Here is a 24,279-nt window from a genome sequence, read left to right as displayed (position 1 = left end):
TTTGAAGAACTTATAGTTAGAGGAAGAATTTTTTCTTATGACTAAAAAAGAATTACTCCTAAGCAAGATTTTAAAGATTTTATCATAATGAACTCCAAAAATAGTTAAGGTACTCTTGCCACAGTCTATGATTCACTGAAACAAGCAATATAATAAAAGTCATTTTTCTACATATAAATTACAGATATTTTCTCTTTTATAAGGACTAGTATGTAATTTAAGCTTTGGAATAAAAACAATTAAATTTTTATTTTCAGCTACAGTTTTTATTACTTTAATGTATATGACTTCAAAGTTCATTATTTGGCTAAGGGGAAAACCTTTTTATTTAAACAGGTAAAGGAAAACGGTGGAAAAATTTATATTTCATCTTAGAGGGCAGTGATGCTCAACTTATTTATTTTGAAAGTGAAAAACGAGCTACAAAGCCAAAAGGATTAATAGATCTCAGTGTTTGTTCTGTCTATGTTGTTCACGATAGTCTCTTTGGCAGGTAAGAATGGTTTCCTCTTTCTTTTTGGAATTGTTATAGTACCAGTGGGCATATTTAGACTATTTCAAAGCATAGCAAACCAATTCTGAGAGCCCTAAAATCATCTGAAAATGTTAGATATACTTTCTCAGGTAATTTTTGTCTTCCTTATTTATTTTAGACTAACCTGTGCATAAATTCTATTCCACTGTTATTAATTAGAAATCTTTGGAATGACATTTCCTGTAGTAAGACTTGATCTGTACTTGGCATGTTCTTCCCTGCCCCTAATGACAAGTCTTTTGAGTGAGTGCCTTGGAGTCTTACCATCTTAACCCTATTTTATCACATTTTCTGTTACCTCAGTGCACCTGATAGTACAGGTACACTCAGTTAAACATGTGGCTAAGAAATCTGGCTTTCAGAAACAATCATAAAAAGTATTTCACTAGAAGGAGAATATTTCAGATATGAAGTTAAAACATTTCTCTTTAATTTCAAAGTTTTTAAAAGAAAATAAATATAAATTATATATAAGCTGAAGCTAAATCCTGAATGTCACAAGGCAAATCCAGCTCGATTTGTGTTTTTGCTCAACAACAATGGCCTTTGTAACTTTCAGAATAATCAATAATCCATTTCAGAGTCCTTTCATATAGTATTTATCACTTTTATTATCTATTATTATGATTAAGAAAACATAAAACAAAAATGTTTTTAACAACTTCCTTATCTACTGTAGGATGGCATTTCTGCTAGGCAAATCTAGTTTTATCCTATTCGTTGGAAAACCTTTAAGTACTTGTAGAGCATACACCTTGTTGTTTTTCTTCAAACTGTTTTTAGAATCAGGTCAGTGTTTGTACTTTTAATAGATAGTGTTTTTTTAATGGCCAAATAGGTTTGATAAATGCTGAGTCAAAGTTTTCCTTACAACAGGGTTCTTTTTTAGTCTTAGCCCATGTGTGTGTTGTGAATCAGTCACTAAGAAGGAAGTTTAATGTGAAATATTTCATGAATTCTTTTGACCTTGATAGTCCCCTTTTTCCCCATAGCACATAAAAACCAGCAAAAAAAAGCTTGAATAAATAGGATTTCCTAATTTTTTTTCTACTTTAACAGTATGGGAATCTTGGCCTTCAGGTATGGTTAAATCAGACCTCTAGGTCCTTTTCATTTTTCTGCTCTTCCTTCGTGTGTGCTGCATTCCTTGCAAATCAGCTTCCTTCAAGATAGCAAAGTGGTAAACAATACCAGAGCTAGGAGAGTGAGCATTCCCCTCCAGTAACCTGAAAATCCTGTAAATGCACTAGTTAGCCACCTCTTAATCAGTCTTCACTCTTGGGTTATCTGAAGTAGCAAAGGAGTGGGATTACCTTCACTAAGTAAGGCCATTAGGTGCCCAGTCCTGCTGCTAGAGAGAGATTCCACACAAACAGTAAGGCTGCTGTACCCTGTGGGAGAATGAAATGGATGCTGGGGAGATGACAACACTATTCACTACCAAATACAACTTCTTAGTGCTATTAACAGTAAGAAGAGGGAGGAGATTGTGGGGACAAGCTTAATGAGATAATATGAAATAGGTTCTTAAGATAAGCCTTGGAGGATGGCTATGGATTCATTTAGATAGATAGAGCAGAGCTTCCCAAGTTAAGAGGTGTCCCTTGAGATATTGGTCATAAAATATAATTTTTTTAAAACACTAAAACAAATGTCTTATTTACATTTCAAAAAATTATGCAACTTGAAATCGTATGACTCCTTCTAGAAACTGCTCTAATTCATCATTTTATTGTGGCGAAAGAATTGGTGCATAATACTTAACAGACAGAGAAATTCTCTGTAGTGACCATACTTCATTCCCTCTGTCTTCTTATTCACCCAGTTACTCTGAATATTACTTTATTTCAGTTTTTTCTTGATCATCTTTGAAATTTTTTGTGTTTGTAAAATGTAGTTTAATTTTGTCTTTTATGTTTTTTCTGTTACTACATAAGTTAAAATTGTTTTCATTATTGCAAAATATAAAAGGGAGTTCTTGAAAAAGTAAGATATTTTTCCTTGTTCTTTATGATCATCTTTCATGTACAGATACTTATTTTCCCACTATAAAGGGCAGTTTGGTGATTAAAGCTGGAAAATCACTAAATTCAAAAGATAAAAATAGTAGCTTTAATTTTAAAAATTCAGCCCATTAATTAAGACCACTTAAGAAACATACTGGATTAGCTATCCAAATTCAGTATCTTCTCTTCCTCAGCCTAAATATTTTATTTGCATATAAGTTATTGAATAAATCAGTGGTGCCAAGCACATTGTGCTGGTACCATGCCACTAAAAAACTGTAAGCTCTTTGTTAGCAGATCATTAAATTAATAGCTAAAGCTAAAACCAAAATGATTCACACAGAGTTGGGGAATTGCTTGTTCTACCTGTGTGCATGGACATTGCCAAGTCTATGTTTGAGGCCAAAAAGCAAAGGAAATTAGATGAGGTACCACTTTCAGATTGTATTGGATTGTGTTCAGACAGTATTATCAGTAAATGCATTGGTGAATCAGATAATAGGCTGTATACAGACCCAGAAATTACATTCTCATACAGACTGATGAATCTACAGACATTAGAGAAATACTTGGAAATAAATTATTGGTCATTCAAAGAAATAACAAAGGACATTAGTAAGGATAAAGTATTCAAATAAATCTTTTGAAAGAAGTACTATGGAAATAAAGTATTAAGTTTATGATTGATAAGGCAGGCTTCATAATAGGAACATTTAAAGGTTTTACATAAAAAATGCATTCTGGAAGCAGCACAGTCAAGAATAGTTGTTTCCATCATTACCTAGTTTGGGCAAGTTAGTTATTTTCAGTAACCCTAAATAGCCACATTCATAGAATAACAAGCTTAAACTACTTTGTTTCCTTCTAAGTCTTATAAAAACGTTGATTTACTGACTTCTATTTTAGTGTTTATAAATATCTGTGACTCCAAATACATGTAAGATGTTCTGCATTCCTTCTTAAAATTTATTGAGTAGGGAAATTAAAGAGGACACTAACAGATGGAAACTCATCCCATGCTCTTGGCTAGGAAGAATTAATATTGTCAAAATGGCCATCTTGCCCAAAGCAATATACAGATTCAATGGAATCCCTATGAAATTACCAAGAGCATTCTTCAACGAGCTGGGATAGTTCTAAAATTCATATGGAACCACCAAAGACCCCGAATAGCCAAAGCAATCCTGAGAAGAATAAAGTGGAGGGGGATTTTGCTCCTCAACTTCAAGCTCTACTACAAAGCCACAGTAATCAAGACAACTTGGTACTGGCACAGGAACAGAGCCACAGACCAGTGGAACAGAATAGAGTCTCCAGACATTAACCCAAACATATATGGCCAATTAATATACGATAAAGGAGCCATGGACATACAGTGGGGAAATGACAGCTTCTTCAACAGCTGGTGTTGGCAAAACTGGACAGCTACATGTAAGATAATGAAACTGGATCACTGTCTAACTCCATACACAAAGGTAAATTCGAAGTAGATCAAAGACCTGAATGTAAGCCATGAAACCATAAAACTCTTAGAAAAAAACAAAGGCAAAAATCTCATGGTCATAAACATGAGCGACTTCTTCATGAACATATCTCTCCAGGCAAGGGAAACAAAAGCAAAATGAACAAGTGGGACTATATCAAGCTGAAAAGTTTCTGTACAGCAAAGGGCACCATCAATAGAACAAAAAGGCATCCTACAGTATAGGAGAATATATTCATAAATGACAGATCCGATAAAGGGTTGGCATCCAAAATATATAAAGAGCTCACGCACCTCAACAAACAAAAAGCAAATAATCCAATTAAAAAATGGGCAGAGGAACTGAACAGACAGTTCTCCAAAGAAGAAATTCAGATGGCCAACAGACACATGAAAAGATGCTCCACATCGCTAATCATCAGAGAAATGCAAATTAAAACCGCAATGAGATATCACCTCATACCAGTAAGGATCGCCACCATCCAAAACACAAACAACAACAAATGTTGGTGAGGTTGTGGAGAAAGGGGAACCCTCCTACACTGCTGGTGGGAATGTAAATTAGTTCAACCATTGTGGAAAGCAGTATGGAAGTGACTCAGAAAGCTCAAAATAGAAATACCATTTGACCCAGGGATCCCACTTCTAGGAATTTACCCTAAGAATGCATCATCCCAGTTTGAAAAAGACAGATGCACCCCTATGTTTATCGCTGCACTATTTACAATAGCCAAGAAATGGAAGCAACCTAAGTGTCTATCAGTAGATGAAAGGATAAAGAAGATGTGGAATATACATAATTGAATATTATTCAGCCATAAGAAAAAAACAAATCCTACCATTTGCAACAACATGGACAACATAGATGGAACTAGATGGTATTATGCTCAGTGAAATAAGCCAGGCGGAGAAAGACAAATACCAAATGATGTCACTCATATGTGGAGCATAAGAACAAAGAAAAACTGAAGGAATAAAACAGCAGCAGAATCACAGAACCCAAGAATGGACTAACAGTTACCATGGGAAAAGGACTGGGGAGGATGGGTGGGAAGGAAGACAGAAGGGGGAAAAAGAAAGGGGGCATTACGATTAGTATGTATAATGTGGGGGGGGGTACGGGGAGAGCTGTGCAACACAGAGAAGACAAGTAGTGATTCTACAGCATCTTACTACTTTGATGGACAGTGACTGTAATGGGGTATGTGGGGGGGACTTGGTGAAGGGGAGAGTTTAGTAAACATAATGTTCCTCATGTAATTGTAGATTAATGATACCAAAAAAAATTTTATTGAGTGTCTTTGGTGTAAATGCTTGACTATATTAAGAATGTCCGTTAAGTAAAAGATTCTATTGAGTATCTATGATGCAAAAAGAGAAAACATCTTAGAAGAACGCTATTCTGTACTCACATTTTTTTATACTATAAAGTGTATCATATATATATATGTATTAAGTAATAGTGCCTTGCAAAAAAAAATTTATTCTGGAAAAATTAAGTAATGCAAGATGCTTTCATAGGTAAAAGTTTGTCAGCCTGAATTCCAGATTAAATATTTTTAAAAGGAGACTCTAGTAAAATGCAACTACTTCAGCTACATGTGATTTTCAGTTTTATGGGAGGAAGTAGAATCAGATACCACTGCAGTGCTTGATACTAAATTGTGTAAACTGTCTAGATTTTTGCTAAAGTTTATCTGCAAGGAAAAACTATCTAAATCACTTCGCAGATTTATTGAAAATGGGTGAACTTCCTCAAATTTAGAAGTATAGCACAAAAGGATATTAATGTGTTGTGAAGGTTTATGTATTTAAAACAGAAATCCAGCTTTGGAAAAGTGAGGTTAAAAATGATACATTAGAAAAATAAAATGATACATTAGTAATACTTATTTGAATAATATGAATCTAAATACTAAGACCAGTAAAACAGTATCTAGCAAGTTTGGGGAAAAGCTTTCCATTATTTTGATGTACTTTATATGAACAGGTACAACTGGATTGAAAACCTGTTTGCACTTTCATAAGTGGTCAGCATTACAGTTGTGCCTACTAAAGAGCAGAACTACTAAAGTTCAGATCTTTGGAGTATAATTTAAAGAGAGTCATTTTGGTTAATATCAAGGAAGTTTGGGAGCAAAAAAACAGTAAATACACATTTACCATTTTCTACACGATCATAGCTTCTTGTGTACAATTTCTTGTGGAAGGTGACTTAAAAATTTGAAGACATTTTAAAAGGTCTTGGTCATGAATTGTATTTAATGATACAAAGTCTAAACCTGATACGAAAAAGTTAAATCCACAGGAACTAAGCACAAATCTTTTATTTAAAAAAAACCTGATTTTTCAAAGTATGCCAGTTTACAATCAGTTATTTTTGTGTGCTATGTGAAATAGTTGGGAAACAGTGAGAAACACTGAATGCAAAGGAAAACAGCATCAACAAAATATATTTCAAGGAAGTGAAAGGACATCTGTACCAGATTCTAGTATTAAGGAAAATTAAGTTGATAAATAACATATCATAGAATGCAAATAGCATAGCACAAAAGGGGAAATAATGGGTGAATGCTATTGTCTTTTTCTTTGAAACATATCCAGGCATCCAACATTTCTTGCTTTGTGTAAGCTCAGAATTCAATACACTGGCCTTTGCATTTCAATGAAGTTTGAGTTAACAGCAGCCTTCTCCAGTAGAGGTAATTGGTGTGCATGCTCAGCCTGTAGTGAAGGCATTTTGGACAGCACAGCTCTTTGGGCTGATTTCCTGCCTTGCTTTAGTAGCACAGTTCTACAATTTTACTGGGTTATTTCTAGTATTATAAGAGCTCTCTAAGCACTCTATGTTAAACTAATGATGTTTAGTACTGCTTTACTTTAAATATTAACCATTTCAAAAGAACAAGCTGAAAGCCATTTCTGTCATACAGAGTTATTGTAGTGAATTATTTGTGTGGGAATTTTTACCCCTTTCCCTGTTCATAGGCTGAATCTTTCACTGTGCCTTATTTATCTTCATTTAGGATGTTTTTGTTGAGTATTAAATTCTAGATTGGCAATTATTTTCTTTCAGCATTATAGATTATTTTTGTCTTCAAACATTTTTTCATTCTAATTGCTGCTCTTTTAGAGATAATGTATCTTTTTTTTCTCCTGGAGGTATATACTGTATATCATCCTTTCTCTGGATACTCTGAGATTTTTTCCTTAGATTTTTCAGCAGTTAAACCAAAATGTTCCTGCTGTAAAAAAATTATTTTTAATTTGTCTGGTGTTTATAGAGCTTCTTCATTGTGAAACCTGCTCTTTTGTCAGTTTTTGGAAAATTCTGTTAGTACTTCTTTACACAGTTCTGCTACATTCTCCTTAATAAATGGGATTCATGTTAAACTTTTACAATGTCCCATGTGTCTATTATGTAGTTTCCTATGTTTTTCATAATTTTTTCCTCTCTCTGTCTCTGGGTGGATATTTTCTTGTGATTTGTCTTTCAGTACACTAATTACTCTTCTAGAGTTGAATCGTTTGTTGAGATTGTAATTTTATTTCTTGTAATTTTCAATTTAGAGTTTCCATTTAATTATTCTTTTATAGATACAGTTATCTGGCAAAATTCTCTATTTTGTTAGCTCTTAAGCATTTTAATTATAGTTATTTGAAGGTTGCATCTAACGTCAATTTCTGAGGTACATGTAGATTTTTTCCTTTGTTTTTCTTTGTTTAGCTTTTCAGTCATTTCTCTCCCCCAGCACTGTGAAACTTCTGAACATGCTTGTTAGCTTTTTAGCTTCTTGTGCTGCTTTTTGCTTAGCATCTGTTTTTTGCTCTACACAGTTTAGGAATTGGTAAATGCCATGAAAGGAAAAGCTGTAAAGCATCTCAGTCTTGCGTCACTAAGATCTTGGCCCCTCAATTCTTAGCCACTTTATTAGTTCTCCAGGGACTTCAAACAGTTGTGTTTTGTTTTCTTTGCATTTCATCCAGTCTGATTCAAGCTACTTTCATGATAAAAATTTTTCAATTTATATTTTCCATTATTTTATGGCATTCTCAAAGCATGAAAAGATTTTTAAAAATCTTTAATAATTGTTAAGCTTGCACTCTGGGTATTTTGTTGTGACTCCTTAACACAAGTATAAGATAAAATATTTGGTTAAAGCAAAAAAATAGTTTCAAAAATATGAAGGCCCTGACTAAACACATCATGAAAATTTTCTAGTTGGCAAGATAGCACATCTTCAAAAAAGATATAAACTACTATCTTATGTTATACTTATGTGTCAAATGAATTACACTTTGGTGCATACTATAGGAGGACAACTAATACTTATGAGTAGATGATGTTTCCATTTTAACAAATGAGGCAAAATCGTCAATGTGAAAAATTTTAAAGTACATAAAATTATAAAGACAACGATTAAAATCGCCTGCAATCTCCTGAGAGTACTGTTAAGAACATTTTGGTCTGAGAACATATCTAAGTCTTTTTCTAGTACATATAAGTGAATATTATGTATCACCCTGAAGCAGTGAGGTTATTAATATTTTATTTGCTTTAAAAGTCTTTAAATTAGCTATGTATAGTTCTAGTATTTCTGCTTCAATTTCTTTGTAACTTTTCTAATATTTCTTGTAAGTAATTTACACAGTACTTTAAACTTTGAAAGACTGATAAAATTTCAGTAGTGCAGACAAAAGTTTTCTAAAGTACATGCAGCTAACATTTTCTTGTTGGTAATGATCTGGTACAGTGGAGTTTCTGTAAATTAAGAATTATATCGATTATATAATTAATTATAGTGGTTTTTTTTTTTGTAAAAGTTGGTGTGTTACCATACTTTTTGTTATGCTTCCTAATTATTTATTTGTATTTTAAAGGCCAAATTGTTTTCAGATAGTAGTTCAGCACTTTAGTGAAGAACATTACATCTTCTACTTTGCAGGAGAAACTCCAGAACAAGCAGAGGTAAGTTAATCATTTATTCAACTAGTGTAGACTTGTATTTAGCTTGTTTTCTTTTTAACTGGAATAGAAAACTATTACATTTAAGATAAATAAAAAGAATGCCTGAAAACTAATCATCTTTTTATTTTAAGGAATGAGAGCTTTCATGTGTAAAAAATTTTTTTGAAAGAAATGCAGAAAATCACAGTGAAGGGTTATTAGGAATGAAACTCCATTTTTAAGTTGATCTTTACTCTATGATGTTGAGTCCAACGGAGAATGCTCATTTAAAATCCTCTCTGCAGAAAGGTTATAGATATTCTTAGTACAATCAAAAGGTAAGCCTGTTAGTTTTGCTAACAAGCATTGTTATTCTTCACTGGTTGAATTCCATGTCTAAGAATAGAAGTTCAGTCATCAAAAGGAAAAATATTTTAGGACTTTTCTTATTTTCTCTATTTCTAGGTAGAATGTCTATTTTTAGCACTAGCCATTGATCCATGTGCAATGCCCTTAAAACTTTTATTAAGTTTTAAGTAATGCTATGAAGAAATACTGTTTTAAAATATATTTTAAAATATATTTTGACTTCTTTGAGCCACAGTATTTCTTGGGCATTAGTGGTATTTTGTAGAAATATGGCGATATTTCTTCTACTTTTACTAAATGGAAGGAACCATAAGAGGTCAGAGAAAGCAATTTTGTTGTAAATAGAAGATAATCAGCCAAGCCTGGATATGAGACAGATGCTCTTAAAACTGTGGATCCTGGCAGGGCCCTTGACTCACAGATAATAAAATATCTTAGACTCTAGAGTAAACCTGATGAATGAACAAGTATGTTTGTTCCATGTCTCATAATTAATTGTGATGTTTCAAATCTTTGTAATATATCTCAGTTAAATGCCCATTAACATATAACACACATAAAACCTTGTTTTGTGGTTTTTGACCCTAATTGTAGGACGCAAAAAGTAGGGCTAAAAGCATTTTAACTTAGAGACTGTTTTAAAAATGTTAGAGCCTGAGTTAGGAAAAACATTTAAACTTCAATATCCACTTCCTCAATTATTTTACCATGTTGCCTCTTTCTAAGTAAAGATGTGTTACATACCTCCTTGACATTTCAGTATGCTTTGCATGTCTCTTAGCTGTATAAATTAAGCATTTTCTTATTGCATTTATATACACATTTTCCACACTCTGTATTTCCACATACCCCCTAAAGTCCAAAAATAACACTGTCATTTCCAGTTTTTATTACTTTAGTGGCCTTTGGGAATCTCTAGGTACTCCCCTCCTTCCTAAAACTGTGGTAATTGATTTGGTCTTAATTTGCTCTACAATAAAGACATTCTTAAACAATGACACAGTTCAGATTATTTGAAATAGTCAACAAATTAAAGACATAACTGAGTAAAGCAATAGTATATAGCTTCCTAGAAACATGTAAGCTGAAGTGAAATATTTAGATTTTTGATAAACCTAAACTTTTTTCTGCTATCTCTGGAGCACTAGATAAACATTTTAAAATATAGCTGCAATTTGAGTATTAGGCTGAAAAATTTTTTAATCCAGTATTCTATGTGAGAGGCTTACAAATAACCCAGATCCCCTTATTTTTTTTCTAAGGTAAAGGTTAGAATGCTTGTCATCAAATCAGTCATCTTACTGGTTTTTGCAGTCAGCCCTCTCTCCACAAATGTATCAAGTTAAATTCTGCTTTAGCATCAAGTGTAGCAGTTTTCCTATACATAAATTTTATTTTTTGGCTAACTAATGGCCATTCATTGGAGTACTTAACATTAAAAGTCTACAAAAATACAATTTATAATAGAATTATTGTTATAATTGTTTTATTTCATTTGGGGCACAAATATATTAAAGTGCAGCATACTCTGAGAATAGAAATGGCAGTCTACAGAAGGAAAGAACTACTGAATTTGAAAAAAATATATAATTGGAAGCTAAATAAAAACTGTGTAGTATATTCGAAATGATGTTATTTTTTGTAGGACTGGATGAAAGGTCTGCAGGCATTCTGCAATTTACGGAAAAGTAGTCCAGGGACAACTAATAAACGCCTGCGTCAGGTGAAACTTAATTTCCTTTGATTTGTGATTGTCATGTTTTGCTTTATCACTTTGCTATTAATTTTTATTTCTATATGAGCTGTTTTATACATTTCAAACACTTTAGAGTTCCTGAAAAAGAGATTAATCTTTTCAGACATTTTAAAGCCATGCTTCCACCTGGCTTTAGTAGCAGGAGAAAGTTATTTCCTTCTGAAAGAGAATGTTCTTCATACACCTACCGAGTATGTAGTCCATAATGCCATCTTTTGCATACATATTAAGGGTTTTCTTTCTTCCATTTTAAATAACAATACCAAACAACAAAACCATTCTGTTGGGCACTTTCATTATCTTTTTCTTTGAAAAAGTATTTCAGCCTATTTCAACAAAGAGATCAAAAGTCCTTACTGAAAAGATCATCTGGCTTACAGTACTAATCCAGATGAACTTTTGGGTTTTTCTTTTCATAGTAATTGCTTTTGAAACCTGTTGCATAACTCTTAGGTAGTATTCTCTCTTATTTGAAACCTTACTGTATCCTACATGTTCATTTATGGAGAGTTAAGCTAGGCTTTCTCTTTTTTTCTAGGAATGTAAAGTCAACTTTGTACCTTCCATTTCTTTCTTTATTCTTTTAGTTATCTATATAATTGGAAAATATTAGGTAATTTTAACATTCTTGGAGTTCTGACCAAAGTGATTGTTTTATTTATGGAAATTTCCAATAAGCTTGATGAATTTACAATATTGTTCTATTGGAAGTGGATATAAGGTAAATATTTAGATGACTACAAGTTACATTTCCTATAACAAAAAGTCTGACTCTTTCCCCAAAGGCATTTTATTATACATATAATCACTATATGTTATGAAAGCATTTTAACATTTTGTAAGCTATGGAAAATCAGATTGGATTTTTGCAAGTTGTATCTTGTGTGAAGTTTCAGCCATTAGTTAGCATTTGTATGTGTAACATGATACAATCATGGCTGTTATCTCTTAAAGCTTTTTGTGTGTTGATACTCTGCTGTGTGCTTTCACACACATAATTTCTAATCTTCACAACAACTTCCAGTGTAGACTTGATCCTAATTTTATATGAGGAAGATGAGGCTCAGAGAGGCTGACTTAACCAAAGCCATGAGTAGAGTAGGTGACAAGAAGGAAAGAGGGCCTGCTGCTAGAAGGTAGATGGTTTAAGTTTTGACATCAAGGCTGACAAATAGGTTCTTCGGATCTCTATCCTCTTCTATAAAATGAAAAGGGTAGTATCTGTGTCTTAAAAATATTTTCTAGCTCTGGAACACTATACAGAAATAAAATATCTAGATAAGCATTATGTAACAGGATTTTGGTTTGGATGGTGACAGTTACTATTTATAATAAAGAATCCTCTACTTCATTTTATCTGAACCATAGTTTTATAGTAGAAAAGGTGTTATTCATTATTTCTGCAAGAATATAATTGGAGGAATAACCTATAAAAAAATATTGCTTTTTTTTTTTAAGTGTTAAGAATTATTTTAAATGCTTGAATGTTGTCTTTTACATGTCACATACAAGGGAAAAATAAGTCACTATTTAGGGTTTTGATTTTATAGTAATTGCTTTTGAAATCCTATGCATAATTCTTGAAATCTGGAGTGACAGTTTTTGTGTTTTCTTTAGGTCAGCAGTCTTGTTTTACATATTGAAGAAGCCCATAAACTCCCAGTAAAACATTTTACCAATCCATATTGTAACATTTACCTGAATAGTGTTCAGGTAGCAAAAACTCATGCAAGGGAAGGGCAAAACCCTGTATGGTCGGAAGAGTTTGTTTTCGAGTAAGTCTTATCATTACATTAAATTATTTTCTTTTAAAACATTGCATTTTCTTTCCTTTTTTTTGGCTCTATCTAAACTTTCAAAATAAGGTACCAACTCCAGGTATTTTAACAGTAATACATTTTTCTATTGTATTAACTTTTATGGGTAGAGTTCCATATCCTGTTTTTTCACCTAGTTATTAATAAGAGTTAGCATTACTCACAAATTGCAAACATTTACTAACACACACACACACACACACACACACAAAATGTTTACAAGAGTTTCTCGGATTTACTTAGGGAAGTAAAAGCTGCTAGGGAAAGTAAAATTTGTCTGTATTCCTGTGTTTCAAATAACAAAACATGTTTTGAATCTGATTTTAAAACTAGCACATTCAAGTTGTTTAGTAGCAGAAATAGGGGGCTTGATACTAAAAATAATTAGACAGCTTGATACCAAGACATTTTGTTGATTCTTTTTTTCCTTGCTCTTTAGTGATCTTCCTCCTGACATCAACAGATTTGAAATAACTCTTAGTAATAAAACAAAGAAAAGCAAAGATCCTGATATCTGTAAGTTGATACAAAAATTTTTCTAAGTGAATAAGTATGTTTTATATATTTTTAAAATTCATAGCAAAAGGTAGTAAATGGAAATTGAAAAATAAAATAGGAGAGCAGGTAGTGTAATTTGAGGTAGTTTTTCTTTATACTTCTGAAAGTATTGATTATTGAGAAAGAAAAAAAGACCAAAATGGCTAATCTGTATATACTGTACACTTAAACCCTTAAGATTGAATTATGATGTTACCCTCCCCTCTCCCTCAATGAATAGGAAGAACAAGGAAACAGCAGTAGTGGTCATCTATCCCTTCTTTCTACTTTTCAGATTTTTCCTACTTTCCTATACTTTGCATGTAAGTGAAAAACACTCTTAAATTTTTTTTCTTTAGAGTACACTATTTATTCACTTCTAAGTCACACCTCCCAGTTCTTGTTCTCAGCAGTACACCTTTTCCCAGCCTGTTGCTGAAACAGGTGGTAGTGGGATTTAGCATCAGAGTGAATTAGATTAATACCTTCTTAAAAGTCGGGTTTAGAGAAAGAATATGTATTAACAGATCAAAGCCAGAATTTTTTTTTGTATAAAATGTTCATTTTTTAACTTCTATGTAAATGCTTAACGTTTTTCTTAGTGAGTCCTTGATAAAATCCAACCCCCCTAATAATGACACACAAGTGAGGCCCTTTCCTAATTTACTCCTCTCTTTTATGTATTTTTATATATTTTTCTCCCCATATATACTGGTTTTCTTAAGCTCTTATTACTCTTGGGTTTTAAAAGCACCCCCTTACCTTTTATTTGGACTATGCTGATTCTCATATAAATGCTCGCTGTCTACTTAGCTGCATGCTCAGATCCTGTTACACATCAGTTTGAGGGTTCCTTGTTTAGACTGGATTTCTAACATACACAGCTGAATTACTTCATATTATTCCTATGAACTTCAGTAGCATTAGCCACTGTTACAGCACCTACCACACTGTAGTATAAATGATTTCTTACCTTTCTGGCTGGAGTGTGACCTCCATGCAAGTCAGAGACCGTGTCGTAATCATGCCTGTACTTGATGTCCCTGCCAGTCACGGAGTCTGGCACATAGTAGTCATTCAGTAAATGAAGTAAAACAAACATCATGTGTTGAATTTGGGGTATCAGTGAAAATTCCTTTAAATGAAAGCATTAAACACTATAGAGATGATGAAACATCAGGAAAAATTTACTTGTGTGACTAATTGTAGTGTCATCTTTTTAGACAGTAATCATTTGATGTTTTTCTATCAAAGTATTTATGCGCTGCCAGTTGAGCCGATTACAGAAAGGGCATGCCACAGATGAATGGTTTTTGCTCAGCTCCCATATACCATTAAAAGGTATTGAACCAGGATCCCTGCGTGTTCGAGCACGATATTCTATGGAAAAAATCATGCCAGAAGAAGAGTACAGTGAATTTAAAGAGGTATTATTTACTAGTCTAATTTTTTTGATATTATTAACAGAAATACTTAAAACTTAATAAAAGATCCATTAAGCTAAATGTAGTAATTTCATAGCTTAGTGGCACTCTAACAGGAGAGCAAGTGAAAAAGCCTTACAGTAGTGTGTTGCTGGTCTTAGACTGTAAATATAACATATAGGTTACAAACTCATTCTATTTTTAGTAAGTTTATTCAATAGAACATACTCCTAAATATAAGAATGTGTAAGAATATATTTCCTGCTAATCTCATTGAGAATGCTTAAATGCTGAGAACTTTCAAGTCTTTCTTGATGTCATTTACAGCTTATACTGCAGAAAGAGCTTCATGTAGTCTATGCTTTATCACATGTATGTGGACAGGACCGAACACTACTGGCTAGCATCTTACTGAGGATTTTTCTTCATGAAAAGCTGGAATCATTGTTGTTATGTACACTAAATGACAGAGAAATAAGCATGGAAGGTATGGTATGGATGTGTTAGTATGATACTTTAAAATAATGGGGTAATAATTAGATTTTATATATTAAGTATACAGACTCTAAGAGAACATTATTGTTTTCTCTTCATTAAAAATCAGAGTTGAAATGTCAGTTCTGATTCTTATGCTGATATTAGGGAGTGGGAAGTATTTCTCACAGATTTCTGTCACGGCAAGTATAAGAAGCTATAAGAAAGTAACTTCCATGTCCAGATCAATGGCTCATAGTGCCTGATTATAAAGAATAGTTTATATACTTATCATGTTCTCTTTTTTTTTTGTACTTACTGATTTATTGCATAAAAGTTGGATGTCAACTACATTTTAATTCTAGTTTCTAGAGATAAGTAGTTTCTAGGCAGTATAGCCAGATGTATACATAGTGCTTTGTAATACCTTACAAATATTTCAGAATAACATATTTCCAATCAGCACTTTGACTCAGTACCTGCTTCTAGTTTCCCAAATAAACTGCGCAATCTAGATATGTACAATCTAGATATATTTCCTCCTAATCATAGAAAATGTAAAAATACAGATTTATCAGGAAAGATAAAAGTGATGGTACGTATTTTACACTAAGATTCTTTTCTGGCAATACTTGTGTTTTTTTTAGGATCTTATTAAAAGTCATGAACAGCTATGTTTTAAGCTAATAAGTTAATTTATAGTGGAATTTTGTGGTTTTATTTTCATTTTCTGCATTTTTATTTTGAAGTATAATTGACATACAAAATAACCTGTTAATTTCAGCTGTATATTATAGTGATTTGATATTTTCACACATTATGAAGTGATCCCATGATAAATCTAGTTAACCATGTAAACCATTATGTTACAATTTTATTTCTTTGGAAATTAATTCAGATTATTTTTAACGCAGGGGCTCAATGGACAGCAAACCTGGATTCTGGTCCTAGTTTTGTGACTTACTTTGATCTTAGAAGTTGTATGACCATTTTAGGGCTTTTGTGTTAACATTCATATGAGTATGGCAGTGTTAATTCCTTCTCCTGTTTATGACCTAATGAAGTGAAGTAATATATGGAAAGTCTTCTGAACAGTTAAATTCATAGAACTACAGGATGTTCTTAAAATCAGTACTTCAGTGTTGCATGCAAATAAGCATACATAAATGGTTATAATAATTGAGGAAAAATGGTTGAGTGAAAAATGACATCATTGAATTTCCAATTTCTTTCACATTAATACAATCTTTCATAAATAATCTTAATGTAAATATTCATTTAGATGAAGCCACTACCCTATTTCGAGCCACAACACTTGCAAGCACCTTGATGGAGCAGTATATGAAAGCCACTGCTACGCAATTTGTTCATCATGCTTTGAAAGACTCTATTTTAAAGATAATGGAAAGCAAGCAGTCTTGTGAGGTAAGAACGTAATGTTTTAAATATCTCAACAGAGTGTGTATTTTAATAGGTAATGGCTTATAGCTAATTGCATTTTAAGGGAAATATATAAGCTTTCTAAAGTTACTACACCTTTTACATTTAGAAAAATATACAAAACAGACTAAAAAAAAGGGTACTTTATTTTGGGATTAAAAACCTCAAATTGCACCAGTAATTCATGAAAGTACTTTAATCATTTTTCCTGCTGTACTAATGATAAAGTACATGCTACTTTCAGAGAGTGTGCATAATTTGAAGTTTCTGGTAGAGTCTTGTTGTAGAACCTAGTTAAGGTCTATGAAGCACCTCATAACATCTAGATTTGTCCTTGAAGGTTTTTTTGGGGTTTTTTTTGGGCAGGAGGCAAGTGTATGCATGAGATAATCCCCCCAAAAGTAAACATAACAACCTCTTGATTAATTTATCAATAGTGATCCATTAGGAAAAAGAGGAATCTCACTTATACGACTATTCTCTTATTTTATTTTGAAGGCAGGGCAACTAAAAAAAGAAGATATTAAATATATGTTTTAGATCTGATACCAAAATTAATAAAGTAAGGAACTGCTTTTGATAGTGTATACTGGAGACTGTCAAATGTTAATTCTGTACTAAATTGTCAGTTTATATTAATTAAAGGGAAAAAACTGATGATTTAGTGTTGAAAACCTGGGATAAAGCCAGTCAGCCTACTGTAAAGGATATAGAAATGACAGCAAATGTGCAGTTCCTGGATGCTGGATATAGGCTAAGGAATTTAGACTTGTATATTTAAATCTCCATTGGTTAATGGGAAAGTTTTAAGAAATGTTTATGATTCTACCTAAGGAATTTGGTATTTTATTAGTCATGAAATAAGTCTTATTCAGAAAAGCCTTTCTATTATAATCATTTTTTTCCTCAAATTTATTTTAAAATAATATATGGTAATCTTTCTTCCCATTTAAATACTCCTAGTATACTTATGAATACATGGCCACTAAAGCTGGATATTTTTATCTTCTACTTAAGAATACTATATTTAAAATAAAGTCTTACCCAATTTTGTGTGCTTATAAAAATCCATGGTAAAGTGTGGTAAATGAAGAGTTTTAATACTGGCATTAATCCCAAAACAGCTAAAAATTGTTGAACTATCACTGCTTGCTCTTCAATTAAGTAATTGGGAATTAATGGTTGTTTAGTGAACCCATTTGAAGGAGTTTCCACACAGCAAGCAAGCAACTTAAAAGTTCTCATTTAAACTTTGATCCCACCACAAAAACTAGTAGAGACAGAAAAAAGGAAAAAATAGAGAACCTTGAAATCAGCTGTTGACTACCTTGATTCATGATTATTTATCATTACCAGGATGCACTTATATTGGTTTGTTCCTTCTCTTAGTTAAGTCCATCAAAGTTAGAAAAAAATGAAGATGTGAACACTAATTTAGCACACCTATTGAATATACTCTCAGAGCTTGTGGAGAAAATATTCATGGCTTCAGAAATACTTCCACCGTAAGTGGTTAAATTTTAACTTGACAAAAAATTGTATATCTGCATTTTGAAAAATTTGTATTTCTAAAATATGTATAAGCTTTTCCACTGTCCTGATGTTGTTATACTCTGAAAAAGACAGGATTTTTCATCTTTACAAGATCAACTGTGTTTAATGGAAAAGAGTGACTTGAAGAAACCAGAATAAAATACTTATTAGATTAAGTAATAACAAGCCATGTTTCTATGCAGGCCCGTATGTCTGGTTTATAATAGTAACTTGCAGAATGAATAGAGGCTTACAGTCTCAGGTATGAGGAGATCATAAAAGACATGTATCTATCCAATCTATACTTGAATATCTTACTCAAAGTGTGCACCAGATAATTACTCAGTATCTGCTTAATAGCTTCCAGTGTTAGTGAACTCATGTATTCAAGCAGAAGTTAAGAACTTAAGTCAAAAATCTGTCTCCCAGATCCTGTACTCATTAGTTCCTCTCTATCTTCATTGCAGTATTTTTTAATACTTTTCATTAATATAGAAATAATCTAAAAGTCTAAGATCTCTTCCAAAGTAAATGTAAGAGAATTGGGTAATGAACTGATGATCAAAACATATTGGATAAAGGTTTTCTTAGCCATGGCTAATTCTCATTTTGTAGCAAAGTGCTCTTTGAAGGAAGAGGCCAGTTGCATTAAAATGTTGAATATGTGGTAAATTAAGCTTTTGGTTGTAATGAGATCAGTATTTTCACTTGCTTTCTATATTGAGATAACTATATTATTTTGGCAGGACACTGAGATATATTTATGGGTGTTTACAGAAATCTGTCCAACATAAGTGGCCTACAAATACCACCATGAGAACAAGAGTTGTTAGGTAAGCCTCATCAGTTCATCTGTTACATCACTGATACATGGCACACACTGATAGTCAAGTGGAGAACAGGAAATTTGAAGACTGACAGTATATAGGATACAATTCAAAACCTTTCACTTTTATGTCAGAGCCTGTTGAATATTTTTTGAGTTCAAATGGCTCCTAAACTAACTTACTGTGTTTTTTGGGTAAGGTGCTGTAAGATATATAACTGCATTTTATATTTTTAAAAAATCTGAACATTTGTTTATATTCATTTAACTTTTTAACTTATATAGAAAGATAAAGTCATATAACTAACAACATCTGTAGCTAAACACATATACACACTCATAGGCATTACATCCATGTGTACATATGGAGAGAGAGAGGAGAGAAAAGACTCATCTGGTGCTGGACAGGAGGAGCAATGATCGAACCATTTAGATACTGATTTAGATATTAACTGGTTTGTGACACAGTCTGACTCTGGGCTAATCTCCATCCAGAGCTTCTAGTTCTGAAGCTGTGTTTGTGTGTGCTCATTGTATAAGAATTAGTACGAATTGCCCTGGCACGTAATAGCAATTTTGTAGCTTATGTAGGAACTTCGTGAGGAAGCAGATCTGTAGAGGCTAAATTGTTTGCTTAAGGTTATTTAGCAAGTTAGTGACAAAGGCAGAACTAAAGGCAAAAACACTATGGAAAACAGTTTGGAGGTCCCTCAAAAATATTAAAAATAGAAATATCATACAACCCAATAATTTCAAGTCTGGGTATTTACCAAAGAAAACAAAAATCCTAAGAAAAGATATATATACCCTTATGCTTATTGCAGCATTAATTACAATAGCCAAGATATGGGAGCAACCTAAGTGTCCATCAATAGATGAGTGGATACAGATGATACACAAACACACCTGATAGATACCCAGTGGAATATTGGTCAGCTATAAAGAATAAAATCTTGCCATTTGTGATAATATGAAGAGACCTAGAGGGTATTAATTCTAAGTCAGAGAAAGACAAATACCATATGATTTCACTTATATGTAGATCTAAAAAACAAAGCAAAAACAGAACAGAAATACACATAAATACAGAGAACAAACTGGTGGTTGCCATAGGAGAGGAAGGTGGTTGGACTGACAAAATAGGTGAAGGGGATAAAGAGGTACAAACTTTAAAAAAGGAAAAGGAACTAAAGGCAAACCTTCTAAGATCCCAATATAATATCTTTAACACTATTGCAGGTGTTTTAAAGCCCAACCAGACCCATTCAAGACAATTGGAAATTTAGTGCAAAACATCAGAGAATATAGCAGTCTAATAAATAATATAATGTTACGTAGAAAATATACTGTCAGTCATTATATCCCATAGTAAAGTACATTAGGTAACCACCAAGGACACCAATACCATACAGTTAATTTTGAAAATATGTGTTAATTTTGCCCCCAACCTAAATTTTGTAAAGAAACTTCTATTGTTTTTTACAGATAAAAGTTCTCTTGGTTAGTAATGATATGACATTAGTATTTAAGAACTGTAGATTCTATATTTTTTGGCTTTAGTAGTGATTGAGAGGAATAGTGAAGATTTATAGGCACATAATGTTTTGGCCCAGTTAGATGTGTGATATAACTGTTCTAGAAACTATAAATTTCAAACAAGTATAATTTTTAAGCAAACATCATAGGAAGTTCTGCTATGTGAACTGTTTGATATTAAAGGGCGTTTAAGGTACATTGATGCCCAAGGTGATGACTTCCATCCCTAGTAAGCTTTTAAATATAAGTACCTAGTATTCCTCTTAAAGTCATCTCTAAAATCTCACAGGACATGGATTTGCATCTTGAAATTCTTTTATGATACAATGTTGCCTGTTTATATTTCAGATTCAAAGACCTATTTAAGTATTAAAATATTCTCAAGCAAAATTTATACAAGATTATTCATAATTAAAATCTAAATTTAAAGACATAGTTGTATTGCAGTAAATGCTGAGAAGTAACGTTTCATTTATCAGTCCAAAAATTAACTGTTGTGGAAGGTAAATGCTGAGTTTTCCACTCTTAACAGAGAGCAGAGACTGTGTCTCTATGACTGTTACTTTAATCTCTAAAAGGAATTCTGTCAACTGTTTTTAGAATAATGCTTAACTTTACAAGATGGGGCAGGTGAGAGGTCACTTATTACTGTAGATTCCTCTCAACAGGGAATTAGAAAAAAGTCTTCTCTCTACTTGTAGTTTTATATTATACATTGATCCCACAGTAAAATTACAGGTAAAATCATATAGGACAACTGTTAAGCCATGTGTTTTAATACTAATTTTTGATGTTGCTATTATTTTGTAATTAAAAAAATTTTTTTAAATTAAGATATCATTGATATACACTCTTAGGAAGGTTTCACATGAAAACAATTTGGTTACTACCTTCACCCATGTTATCAAGTCCCCCACATACCCCACTGCAGTCACTGTCCATCAGTGTAGTAAGATGCCACAGAGTCACTACTTGCCTTCTCTGTGCTATGCTGTCTTCCCCATGACCTGCCCCCCCCCATACCATGTGTACTAATAATAATACCCCTTAATCCCTTTCTCCCTCCCTCTCCCCTAGCTCCTCCCCTTTGGTAACTGCTAGTCTCTTCTTGGAGTCTGTGAGTCTGCTGCTGTTTTGTTTCTTCAGTTTTGCTTCACCGTTATACTCCATAGATGAGTGAAATCATTTGGTACTTGTATTTCTCTGCCCTGGCTTATTTCACTGAGCATAATACCCTCTAGCTCCATCCATGTTGTTGCAAATGGTAGGATTTGTTTCTTTCTTATGGCTTACTAATATTCCATTGTGTATATTCTTTATCCATTCATCTACTGATGGACACCTAGGTTGCTTCCATATTTTGGCTATTGTAAGCAGTGCTGCAATAAACATAGGGGTGCATATGTGTTTTTGAATCTCAGAAGTTGTATTCTTTGGGTAAATTCCAAGGAGTGGGATTCCCAGGTCAAATGGTATTTCTGTTTTTTGAGGAACCTGCATAATGCTTTCCACAATGGTTGAATTAATTGACATTTCCACCAGCAGTATTGGAGGGTTCCCCTTTCTTTAAGAGCTTTTTTAACTTCAGAAACCCTGTTGTCTTTTTTATTGCCGTAAAACCTTTGCAGCATTGTATTGTATACATTTTCATTTATCAAGAGCCACTATTTCCCTAGTACAGTGGATTCTTATTTTTATATGAATCATCAACAAAATCAATGTAAACAACTTGATAAGAGAAGTGAGAGAATGGAAGTTTTAGAAACTTATAAAGACCATGTATCTATAGAAAGGTTTACTTATACTAGTATTTCAGAAATGCTTAATGTTCCTAAGGGCATTACTTCCTCAAAGTATAAAATGCACTACTAGATTGTAACAAAATTAATTAGTAGCCAAGGCAGTAAATGCCACAGAAATAAATCTTTCCCAAAATAATTCTAAAATGCCTAATTTAGTAATAGTGAATAATATTTTTAAGAAGCAACTATGTATATTCTTAAAGTAAGATACTTCAGTTTACTATTTCCTTCAAGCTGTGTTTGGGCTTCCCTACAATTACTTCCAAGTTCCTGATTCTGTGAGCATTTAAAATTTCTGTTTATTATTTTTATGTAACATACATGTGTACAGGTAGATATAAAACATATATGTAGTTTTCTAAAAACAAAATTTTCCTTCCATTCAGTGGTTTTGTTTTTCTTCGACTTATCTGTCCTGCCATCCTGAACCCACGGATGTTTAATATCATCTCAGGTAATCAGCTTTTGATAAATTTTGAAATTAAGATTAAAGTTTCAGGCAATTTAAGTAAGTTACTCATTTTTTTCTTTTAAACCTGATTTTGTCTTTAATTATCCAGTTTTATGACTTACTATAAAACATTCCCAAGCACCCTTTTCTTCTTCCTTTGACTACTTTACCTTTTCTTCCATTCTCTCTCTCTCTCTTTCTTTTTTTTTTTTTTTTTACCTCAAGAATGTCATCTTTCCAATACAGGATCCACTCATCTCTCTCTTTCTTATATTTGAAGCCTGAGATGCATGATTAGACACACAACACTTTTCTTTCCATCCCTACCTGTGTCTCAAAACTTGTATTTTGATGACTTTTCCCATTTTGCAACTTGGCATTTTCAGGTTGGGAAGAGGAGCTTCCTCTGTGCTTTTAAGCACATACTAGACCGTATCACTACCACTGCAGGCTGGATTTTAAGATCGAATTAAAGTTATAGCTACAGTTGCGGCAGTGCTTCATGAATCCTTACGAAGAAAAAGGCCCTTTTGCAGTTGAAGATTTCCCATCACTAGTTATCTAATGTTAATTGTGCATTTTAAACTCAAACAAGGTGTTGTTTTGTTTATTACCCATGTGTCCCTTAAGGAACACAGGTAGGCTTCTTTCAAAGAAAAGATGAGTGATTTTGTTGTGACTATTAATGTAATAATGAGCCATTATTAACAGAAGGAACCCAAACCATTTTTATCTTAATAATTTGAAACTCAAATTGTATTAAAAGTATTTTAGAATATCTTAAGTTTTACCTTTATAGTCATCACATCTCTATCTTCTGTTGCTACGAAAATGATTAAATCTATATAGGCCTATTAAGAACTAAGCGTTTAAAATTCTTCTGGAGAGATTTATTTATATGAATGTTGACCTCTGAAACACTAAGCAATACTATATAGTTCAGCAGCTTAAGATACAAAGAGTACAGTCTAAAATTAGGTAGGATCACCTATAGGTTTTTACTGTTAAATAACTATCCTACTTTTAAGGGCTTCTATTTAATGGCCATAGATACTTTTCATTTTCATCCTATTTATATGCTATAGGGAAATGTTTCCTGACTAATCTCTAAAGTATTTATTAACTTGAATGTTTCCTCCACAAAATAAAGCAGAGGTCCCAGACTATCTTTGTTATTGATCTTTAAAGTGAAATATTTGTAGCTAATGGAGGCTGGAAGCAGGGAATTGCTTAGATTGCAAATTGCTAACCCAAGTGGCTTGAAATTAGCTTTGTGAATTGTCCTGAAGGATGTGTGCAGTGACAGTATTTTTAGTGATAAAGATAAAGCTTTGAGGTATTT

General features: G+C 32.7%; 1 protein-coding gene across 1 annotated transcript in view; it reads left to right on the top strand.

The window, feature by feature from the left end:
* Positions 1-24,279, top strand: part of RASA1 (RAS p21 protein activator 1) — a 114,575-nt gene that overhangs the window by 83,974 nt on the left and 6,322 nt on the right. Inside the window, exons 11-21 of the mRNA XM_036888047.2 lie at positions 337-493; positions 8,906-8,993; positions 10,987-11,064; positions 12,715-12,872; positions 13,354-13,430; positions 14,706-14,878; positions 15,203-15,362; positions 16,632-16,774; positions 18,179-18,294; positions 19,069-19,155; positions 22,873-22,940. Coding sequence (XP_036743942.2) covers positions 337-493; positions 8,906-8,993; positions 10,987-11,064; positions 12,715-12,872; positions 13,354-13,430; positions 14,706-14,878; positions 15,203-15,362; positions 16,632-16,774; positions 18,179-18,294; positions 19,069-19,155; positions 22,873-22,940 — 1,305 coding nt within the window. The remainder of the gene's footprint in view (positions 1-336; positions 494-8,905; positions 8,994-10,986; positions 11,065-12,714; positions 12,873-13,353; positions 13,431-14,705; positions 14,879-15,202; positions 15,363-16,631; positions 16,775-18,178; positions 18,295-19,068; positions 19,156-22,872; positions 22,941-24,279) is intronic.

This window comes from Manis pentadactyla, chromosome 2 (genome assembly GCF_030020395.1).
Source record: "Manis pentadactyla isolate mManPen7 chromosome 2, mManPen7.hap1, whole genome shotgun sequence".
NCBI lineage: Eukaryota > Metazoa > Chordata > Mammalia > Pholidota > Manidae > Manis > Manis pentadactyla.
This window is presented reverse-complemented; position numbering and strand designations above follow the sequence as displayed.